Source organism: Mus pahari, chromosome 10 (genome assembly GCF_900095145.1).
Source record: "Mus pahari chromosome 10, PAHARI_EIJ_v1.1, whole genome shotgun sequence".
In the NCBI taxonomy this organism is placed as follows: domain Eukaryota; kingdom Metazoa; phylum Chordata; class Mammalia; order Rodentia; family Muridae; genus Mus; species Mus pahari.
In genome coordinates, this window is record NC_034599.1 from 89,606,641 (window position 1) to 89,617,399 (window position 10,759).

General features: G+C 43.0%; 1 protein-coding gene across 1 annotated transcript in view; it reads left to right on the forward strand.

Annotated features, from left to right (window-relative positions):
• Gk5 (glycerol kinase 5) overlaps window positions 1-10,759 on the forward strand; it is a 63,731-nt gene that overhangs the window by 48,088 nt on the left and 4,884 nt on the right. The window contains exons 12-14 of the mRNA XM_021207428.2: window positions 4,298-4,392; window positions 8,362-8,465; window positions 9,783-9,842. Coding sequence (XP_021063087.1) covers window positions 4,298-4,392; window positions 8,362-8,465; window positions 9,783-9,842 — 259 coding nt within the window. The remainder of the gene's footprint in view (window positions 1-4,297; window positions 4,393-8,361; window positions 8,466-9,782; window positions 9,843-10,759) is intronic.

The following is a 10,759-nucleotide window of genomic DNA, read 5'->3' on the forward strand; positions in this document are numbered from 1 at the left end:
CACTCTGGAAATCAGTCTGGCGGTTCCTCAGAAAATTAGACATAGTACTACCGGAGGATCCTGCTATACCTCTTCTGGGCATATACCCAGAAGTTGTTCTTTCTTATGTTAGTGGCTTATTCATTTTTCTGCTTAGGAATGCTTTGCCTGTGCCCACAGAGGTCCGAAGAGGGTGTCAGATCCCTTAGAACCCGAATGGGTGGGAAGCGCCATGTTATCTGGGAACTGAACCCAGGTCATCTGCAAGAGCAAAGACTGCTTTCAACCACTGAGCCATCCCTGCAGCCCCTAAGGTTGTTCTTGCAGGCAGTTCATTAGGATGGCCTGAGAAGGCAAAAGCCCCACTGCCCTTGGGCGGTTTCCATTGTCCTTTCTGTTTTCCAAGCTTTTGCTCTGCTGTTTGGATCTGTCGCTCAGTAGTGCCACCTGGTGGCCAGTCTTGGAAGTGTTCTGCCTAGAGGGTTGTTCAGTGACTGGTTTATCTGTGGTCACATCTTTACTTGGGCAGCCTTTGAAAAAGGTCATTACAAGGTAATTTATCTTCAATGCCATTTTTTTTTCAGGGATCTCCCTGATAGTTTGGCAGGGCTACGCCCTGGCGCCCTGGTGTCCTGGCTACGCAGTGTGCATTAGTCTCCCTCTGCTGAACACAGTCCTGTCTGCATGGCAAAGGATGAGGGAGGGAGGGAGGGAGGGAGGGAGGAAGGGAGGGAGGGAGGGAGGGAGAAAGGGAGGAAGGAAGCTAGCCTTTTCCTGACCTGACATTGTTTTCCTTACTGTTTTTCCCTTTGAAATTTTGAAAATATTGAAAATATTTTTTCTCTTGTACTCTATCCTGATTACAGTTTCCCCTAGAATGAAAACACTGGGGACATGAGTGCTCCTAGATATGGGTGGAGAAGGTTTATTGTAGATAAATGGGAGAGTGCAGCCAGAGGCATCTAAAAGGGTCCAGGTTGAACCTGGCCTTGGGAGGAGAAAGGTAGGGGGAGGAGGAGAGAAGAGAAGAGGGGGCAGAGCAAGATGAGTCACAGACCATGGGGCCTAGAGACTGTGCAGCCAGAATGGCTGGGGAAGGGCAATGACTCCAGGGGATGAAGCATTGAGGGTAGGAGGGGAAAGTGCTAGGTGCTAGGACACTATCACAGGGAGGGACTGAGGGAGGCCTGCAGCCAGAGCCCTCAGCCATTTGTGATGTTTGAGACCCCAAAGCTCTCCCTTTTCGCTTTCCATTTCCTTCTCTCCTCCTGTCCTATCTACCCCCTTCTCTCCTTAGAAAACACTCAGCTGGGCGGTGGTGGCTCACACCTCTAATCCCAGCATTTGGGAAGCAGAGGCCAGCCAGTATCCTCTACAGATTGAGTTCCAGGACAGCTAGGACGACAACAGAGAAACCTTGTCTTAAAATAAAATAAAATAAAAAGGAAAAAAAGGAAAGAAAAGAAAATGGTTTTCTAAGAGATAATAAAGTATAAAAACAAAAGTTCCATATTAAAATTGGACAAGACAAACAGAAGGAATAGTCCAAGAGAAGGCACAGGAATCAGAAACCCACTTGTTGGGGCACTCAGGAATCCCATGAAAAGCACTAAACTGGAAGCTGGAAGTAATGTGCTCAGCTAGATGTCTAGCTTTGATCTTGCATGTCTTATCTTGATTATAAAAATTGGACATGATTTTTATTTTTGTTTTGGATACAAGTCATTGGTAGCTCAGATTATCCACAAAATTACTCCATAGTTGAAGCTGACCTTGAACTCCTGAGTCCCTTGTCTTTCCCCCCTAAGTGCTAGGATTATGGGCATGCATCACTATGCCCAGCTACTAGATATGTGTTTCTTCCATTTATTTATTTATTGTATGTGTGCAAGGATGATCACATGCCACAGTGTATGGTGGAGGTTAGGAGATACGTTGGGAGTTAGTTCTTCTACTGTGTAGGCTTTGGGATCAAATTCAGGCCATTAGACTTGGTAGCAAGTGCCTTTATTTTACAGGATATTTGATCACATGGTGAACCATGAGATTGTTATTTACTGGAAAACCCTGTTTCTAGTTGGGGCATGACTCAGCCCTTAGAATACACCTTTAATCCCAAACAGTGAAGGTAAAGTTAGTTTGTAGAAGAAAGCACCCATGTTTGAAAGTGACTTCTAATTGAGTGGCAGACAAAGTGATGAGTCAGAGAAAGATTTGGCAGGATAGGATCTGCCCAAGTCACAAGAAGGGAGAGGAAAGGGAGCAGTGCAGAGAGAAGAGGAGATAGTTTTACCAGGAGAGTGTCACAGAGTCGGGTTGAAGAGAAAATAAGCTAGATACAGGTGAAGACAGAAGAAATGAGAATGCCTGAAGGAAGACAGAGAATGAGAAGGAGCCAGAGGATTAGAACAAATTACCAAAGTTAGTATGAAACCAAACAAAAGAAGCAGTCAGGCCCAGAGAGAAGCCAGATTGAATCAGTCAGCATAAGAAGAGTTTTGAGCCAGAACAGCTCAGTTGACCATCCAGCCGGAGTTCAGAAAGAACAAGAAGGGGCGAGCTTATTCAGCAGTAAGTCTGAGAGGCTGAAAACATTCTGGGTGTAGATAAGATTGTACGGAGGCTGCAAGCATCCAGGACTGGCCTGGGTTAGCAGAGGGGGCAGAGAGGACAACTGTATCAAGAGAATAAAAGTTACTTTTATACCTTTACCTGCTAAATTATTTCACTGCCCCCTGACTTCTGTTTAAAGGCAGATTTGGGGCAGTTGAGAGGGTTAAGAAAGGGTTTCCTGTACCCTGGGCAGGCCTTGAACTTGCTCTGCAACTGAGAATGACCCTGACTCCCCTGCTTCCATCCCAAGTGGACTTAGTTCAACATGTGACTGTGAAATACCAGAGGCATTTTGATTTGCCATCTGGACATTTTGACCAAATGAATGAAACCTAATGGATCTGATACCTGTCATGTTGAATAAAATTGGTAGGTATTATGTTATTGACCTTGCGTATTATAGCAGGATACTATGCCACCTAGCTGCAAACTCAGCCCCAAATCATCATCATCATTAACTTGAGTTCCAACATTGATTTTTTTTTTTTTTTTTTTTTTTTTTTGCCTCTCTTTCAGCAGCTCTTCTTAGGGTGACAAACCTAGTAGTGAAACAAAGCCACTTCAGTTGAGTCATGAACTGACAGCACTGTTTGCTTGACTGGGGGCTGAGGTGTTTTTACCTGAACTCTGCCATTTTCTCATTCAAAAGTCACTTCAGACTACCTTCAGTGGAGCTCAGTTGGTAGAGTGCTTACCGAAAGTGCACAAAACCCTGAATTCCATCCCCAGAATGGCATAAATTGAGTATGATAGTGCATGCCTGTAATCCCAGCACTGGAGAGGTAGAAGCAGAAAGGTCATGGAGTCAACATCCTTGGTGGCCCAGAAAGTTCTAGGCCAGCCTGGGCTACATAAAACTGTCTGTAGCTCAATACAGACAAACAAACAACCTAAAGTCCTGTATAATGACACATGGCTGAATCCCAGGACAAGGGGAATAGGGGCAGGAAGAGTAATCATTTAAGACCATCCTTGGCTACATGCTGTTTTAGGTTAACCTGGGCTACATGAGACCCTGTTTCAAAAGAAAACAAAAGGCCACCTCATGCACAAAGGATCAAATTCAGGGCTTTATAGCTAACTGACCAATGAAAAGTCCTTGACCTAGTAAACAGGGGAGTGGGCCTCGGGTTGCCACGGAAACCTCCAAGCTAGCTGAAATAAAACCATAGATAATACTGCCAGCCGTAGGAGAGTAAAGTTCTATTGGTTGCTTTTGAGACAGCGTCTTCCTGCATAGCCCAGGCTAGGCTTGAACCAATCTGTGGTGGTTCTCCTGCCTCAGCTTTCCAGCTGCTGAGATTACCGGGATTTATCACTCTATATGATGTAATATAGTGAGAATAATGTATTACAACAAAAATAACAGCAAGAACAAAAACAAAACAAAACAAAAAACCCAAAATGGCACAAATGGACTCTTCTTCAACTTACCCAGGTACCTTTAAGGAATGAGGCCTGCTGTGTACAGAGCTTACTGAGGAGGATCTGCAGGGTGGCCTGTCTCCCTTGCCCACACCTCTGCTGTAAGCCCATGCACAGTTAGGACAGAATGCCTGTTTTAAATGAAGAGCCCTTTTACCTTCTGGTCCTAATTTGTGGGGACCCTCCGTGTACCAGTTGTGTGCCCTGACTCCGTTGCCCCTCCCCCAGCCCCTGCTTTTGTTTTAGGGTTTTGTCATTGTTCCTGTGTTTGTTTTTGCAGATCTCTTCACAGAAGCTGCTGAGACTGAAAAAATGGCCCTGAGCCTGGAGGATTCTGAAGGGGTTTACTTTGTTCCGTCTTTCAGTGGATTACAGGTATTCTTTTAAAAAGTTAATAGCATTAGCGAACAGTTTCTCCTCCAGCCGTGTCCCAAGTTACATGGCTGTGACTCTTACCTTAGCAGCACCATCACAGTAGGACTTACAATTTAGCAGGTTTGTCATAGAGCTTTTAATATGACCTAGGCTTGTATTATAAGCCTCTTCAGGCTCCTCAACAGGCTCTTCCAAGTTGTTGAGCAGTATGTACCAGCAAATGGGCATCCTTTACTTAGGGAAAGTATACTGTTAAGAACTGGAAAAAAGGATGTCACTGGCCGTGGTTGTCCATGCCCTTAATCCTAACACCAGCACTTTGGAGGCAGAGGCAGGAAGATTTCTGTAGATTCAAGGCATTTTAAGATGATATAGTCCCTGTCTCAAAAACAAGCAAACCCCCCCCCCCCCAAAAAAAAAGAGAGAGAAAGAAAAAAGAAAGAAAAGATGATGTAATGTCACACATACATAGTTAATTCTATATTCTGAAGTGTATCTGTAGGCGTCATTAGCTTTTTTCCAAAAATTAACCCTTCTTCCTAACTACTATGATTGAGTTCTGCTTACTCTGTCTGATCCCAAGTACGCCTGATTAATGGCCTGACCTTGAAATACTTAAGTTAGTATCCTTTAATTGATAGAGTTGGGCTTACCTCCGCTCTAACTTAGAATGCTGGCACAAAGACTTAGGGAAAGTTTTCAGGTGTAGAATTAAAAACAACATTAATTTGGGGGAAAGCTTCTGCTATCCCTTTAACCTCACATAGAGAGTGGAGAGAAGGCGCTGTGGCTAAGTTTTTCCTGCTCTTCCAGAGGACTCAGATTTGATTTCCAACATCCATGGTGGGCAGTTCACCGTCACCTAGGACTCCAGCTCCAAGGGATAGAATGTCCTCTTTTGGCTTCTGCAAAAGTTAGGTCTGGAGGAACGCGGTCCCATGCTCCCAAAAATAAGACTCAGAGTCAAAATATATTTATTTACAAATGCCTTGGTCATATAGCTAGACTGTTCTCTGACTGGCTCATAACTTAAAATAGCCCACCTATTCTAATCTACATTCTGCCACAAGGCTGGTTGCCTGTGCTCAGGTACCATGCGTCTGTCTCCGCACATCTTCCTGGGTACATCTCCTGCCTAGCCTACTCCAGAATCCTTTCTGCCTCCCAGATGTTCCACCTCCTATTTCCTGCATGTGCTATACGCCATCAGATTGCTATTGACAGGTGTCACATCTGTACAGACACAAGAAATTCTCTCTACAGGCTCCCGTGGATACCTATGGATAGACAGACAGACAGATACACTCAATATGAGTAAAAGTCATGGGCTGGAGAGATGGCTCAGTGGTTAAGAGCACTGACTGCTCTTCTAGAGGTCCTGAGTTCAATTCCCAGCAACCACATGGTGGCTCACAACCACCTCTAATGCCCTTTCCTGGTATGTCTAAAGTCAACTATAGTGTACTCATATACAAATAAATAAATAAATCTTTAAAAAGAAAAAGTCATATCTTTAAAAAAATTCTTCTTAAAAATAAAAATATCCACCTTGTAAATAATTTTTTTCATGGCTGAGGGAGTAGAATGTAGCTCTATTGATAGAGTGCTTGTCTAGGATGCGTTAAGATCTGAATATATCTCCAGTATCGCCAAGGCCAGGGTGTGGTGGTGTATCCTTGCAGGGCTGACAGCTCAAGGTCATCCTTGACTGCATAGAGAACTGGAGGCCAGCTTGTGCGGTATGAGACCCTGTCTTTTTTTTTTTATTTTTTTTTTAAGATTTATTTATTAATTATATGTAAGTACATTGTAGCTGTCTTCAGACAGTCCAGAAGAGGGCATCAGATCTTGTTATGGATGGTTATGAGCCACCATGTGGTTGCTGGGATTTGAACTCCGGACCTTCGGAAGNGCTCCACACTGATTTCCATAGTGGGTGAACTGAGGTACCATCTCATCAGCAACACATAAAGGTTCCCTTTGCTCTGCATTCTTTTTTTTTTTTTTTAAAGATTTATTTATTTATTTATTATATGTGTGTACACTGTAGCTGTCTTTCAGACACTCCAGAAGAGGGCATCAGATCTTGTTATTATGGATGGTTATGAGCCACCATGTGGTTGCTGGGATTTGAACTCCGGACCTTCGGAAGAGCAGTCGGGTGCTCTTACCCACTGAGCCATCTCATTAGCCCCACCCTGTCTTTAAAAAAGAAAATATTCACCACCACCACTACCCCAGTTTGTCCCATATTTAGATAAAATCTAAAATTGTTGAGTTTGCTAATATAACATAGAAACTAGGTGTGTGTGTGTGTGTGTGTGTGTGATCAATAGCATATCATACTTTCACATCAAGGTTTTAAAATAGCCTTGTTGATTAATATACATGTTGTATGACAGAATTTTCAGGGGAGATACAACACACACATACATATTCACAACAGGAAGGGAGCCAACCAAAAGCAGACAGTTTAATAACAACACAGTACATACTTGGTGAACCAGTATGTTTTATTGGGGTTACTAATGGTAGTACAGGTGTCTAACAAGAGCAAAGATAACTCAAAAAAAGAAAGGAAAAAAAAAGAAAATTAAAAGTGGCCCCATAAAGCAGCCCTGTCACCGAAAAGGTGACTCCTGAAAGTCTGGAGCTCTGCACAGCCTGCAAGTCAGAGAAATCTCAGTAACTGCCTCAGTCTCCTCCCTTAGGGGCTGTTTCCTGCTTAAAGACTTGCAAATTTCTACTGTCCAGGCAGGTGACATTTCATGAGCCCACCGCCCTCTCTCCTAGAGGGAATGGAATGTTTCAATTTAAAGGAAACTGATGTGCAACAATGTAATGTTCTCCTGTTTGCTGTATGATAAGGAGCGGGGGAGTTCATGAGGGTCTTCTGAGGCTGAGTTAACTTGTCAAGACTGTACAATCTTTTTTTGTTGTTGTTTTGGTTTTTTCGAGACAGGGTTTCTCTGTGTAGCCCTGGCTGTCCTGGAACTCACTTTGTAGACCAGGCTGGCCTCGAACTCAGAAATCCACCTGCCTCTGCCTCCCGAGTGCTGGGTTTAAAGGCGTGTGCCACCACGACCAGCTAAAACTGTACAATCTTGATCCAGCAACAGCTACAAAAGTAGGATTTGGTTAGCTCACTACCGATGCTTTTTGAAAAAGGAAAAAAAAAATGTGCTCAGGGATTTTATAGTGACTGTTTTGACAACTCTCTAGCTTCTTATCACCTCATACACCTCCAAAGTAATACAAAGTAAACAATTTAAAAGAGGAGCCCGCTTGCTGCTTTTCCAGAGGTCCCACGTTCGCTTCCCAGTTCTCAGTGGTCTGTATTGTGACCATGTGGAATGCTTCAGGGGATCTAGTGCCCCCTTTTGGCTTTCACAGGTACACAGGCACATGAGGCATACACCTCTAAGAACATGGTGCTGTACATAAAAATTAAACAACATTTTAAAAACTTCAACATGATGGCTGAAGCCTGAGGTGGAAACAGGGTCAGGGGTTTAAGGCTGGCTTTGCCTACATAGTGAATTCAAGACCAGGTATGAGAACCCTATCTAAAGACAACGGCTGAGTTTGTTGGCACACATCTTTAGTCCTAGCTTTGGAAGACAGGAGGCAGGTTAATTTCCGTAAGTTTGAGGACAGCCTGGTCTATATAATGAGTTCTAGACCAGTTGAGGCTACATGGTGAGATCTTGACTCAAAAAAAAAAAAAAAAGTTATCTTTTGCCAGGCATGGTGTCACATGCTTTTATAATCCCAGCATGTGGGAGGTAGGAGGGTCATCTTAAGTTTGAGGACATCTTGAGATACAAGAACTTTGTCTCAAAAAAAAAAAAAAAGTTATTTAATAACCAGCTCTTTGGACTGTGATTTAAATTTTCAAATAAGCATTCTGCTATCAAGCCTGTCAATGTAATTTAGAACATAAATGATGTTATTTATCTCCTACTTTAGGCTCCATTAAATGACCCCTGCGCCTGTGCCTCTTTTATGGGTTTGAAGCATTCCACTAATAAATACCATCTCGTCCGAGCAATATTGGAGTCAATAGCTTTCAGGTAAAGCCTGTCAGGACTCCTTCTATCACCTTCAGACTTTGTCAATTCCTTTATAGCTTTGCTGCCAAACTGAAATTTTCTGCTGGGCGGGATTATCGTCATGATGATGATGATGATGATGATGATGATGATGATGATGTTAGTGAAAGGGTCCTTTTAAAAATATGTATATGTTCTTAACTTCTAAGCCTCCTCTCTAGCTCTTGAAGGATTCGTTTGGTTTGGTTTTGGATTTGAGAGAGGGTATCATTGTGCTCTGGCTGGCCTGACACTCAACTTTGTAACCCAGGCTGGCTTCAAAATACTAGTGCATCTCTTCCTTAGCCCCCTAGTACTGAAATTACAGGTGTGAACGACTTAATTTGATAAAATGAAGGAGAAGCTTCTGTTAATTTTATTTTAAGATGTTTATTTTATTACTTATTATTTGTATATGTGCTTGGGTAGGGTTGTTTCTGCACCACTGTGCACACGTGGGGCCACAAGGCAACACTATGAGCTTAGTTCTTCCCTTTCACTGTTATGAGGCTTCTAGAGATCCAGCTGAGGTCTCCAGGCTTGGTGGCAAGCATAATTAACCTTGCTAACCCTCTGAATTTTAATTAAACATAGTCCTTCAATTTAATAGGCATGTACATGTTTTAAATTTTATTTTATTTAAAAATCTAAATTTTATTTTATGTGCATCATGTCTTGCCTGTGTCTATGACATATATCCCTGGTGCCTACAGGAGACAGAAAAGGGTGTTGGAGCCCCTGGAAGAAGATTTATAGACTGTTCTGAGCCTCTGTTTGGGTGCTGAGAATTGAACCCAGGTCTCTTGGAGCGTAGCAAGTGCTCTTAAACCCTGAGCCATCTCCGATGTGTGTCTGTGGAGACTGTTTCCAGCTGGCTCAGTGGTTAGGAGCACTGGTTACTTTGCAGAGGATCCAGGTTTGGTTCCCAGCACCCACATGGCAGCTAGCAACCATCTCTAACTCCAGTTCTAGGGGCTCTGGTGTCCTCTTCTGGCACTTTAATATTTGTTTGAATATGTCCTAGTAAAGGGTACGATTAAATAGATAATAACCATTTGAAATAGGCTGACAATGAGTTAGACCTAATTGTAAAATAGAAATTACACTATGGAAAACACAAGGCCCAGGCTTTTGTAACTGATTAGGTGCTATCCGCTTGGCCAGTGTTTCTTTAATAGTTTCTTTTGCGTCTTTTATCAAGTCAAGTAAATACAAATAGTTCTTTTTTTTTAAACATCAGACTGAAATACAGAGTTATGACCAGAATATGCTCTCAATAGTTATCTTGTCTTCGACCAGGAACAAACAGTTATATGACATGCTGCAGAGAGAAATCCAGATTCCCATCACGAATATCCGGTACGTAAGCTTTGTTTCTAACAGGACCAGTTAGGAGCTGCAGGTCAATCAGCCTGATAGGGTAGCTCAGTGATGGAACATTTCCCTGGGTTCGAGCCCTATCGCCACAAAACAGTCAAACTAGAAACTAAAAGACGAGGCTGTTACTTATTTTCATTTTTTTCCATGACTTCCAAAGCTTATGCCCAGCTCTTTGGCAATAAAATTGTTGGTCATAGCAATTTGGAGAGGAAAGCGCTAGTTTTAGATTTATGAGACTATAGCACAATGTGAAAGCTCAGGGCATCTGGTCAAGTGTTTGCTGTGTATACAGATCATTAACGTTGCATTGTGGAGTGTAGAGGCATTCGACTATTTTACCTTCTTTTATAGCCAAACGAGCTCTTCTGGTGGCTTTAGTTTATCTTGTCATAGTCTTGAGCTAGTGACAAACCAAATAAGAGATGCCAAGACAGAGACCTGAATAAAGAGCGGAATTTATCTGGGAGAAGGGAAGCTAGTGTCTCCTGTTGGACACCAACTACTGAGCCCACCAGACTCCAACAGAGAGGGCAAAGCCATGGCCACACCAGTGGCCCTAGTTAAACTCAGTGGGTCACAAAACAGGACGAATAGACACAAACATGAGGGGAAAAAAAAAGATTTGTAGGGGAGGAATGGATAGACAGAGATCGTGGGGAGGTGGGAGATGGGGAGGGGTGGAAATAGTATGAATTATGTCGATGTGTGAAATTCTTAAGGAACAAACTAAATTAAGAATAAAAGAAAAGAGCTGGGCGTGGTGGCACACGCCCCCTTAATCCCAGCACTCGGGAGGCAGAGGCAGGCGGATTTCTGAGTGTGAGGCCAGCCTGGTCTACAAAGTGAGTTCCAGGACAGCCAGGGCTATACAGAGAAACCCTGTCTCTAAAAACCAA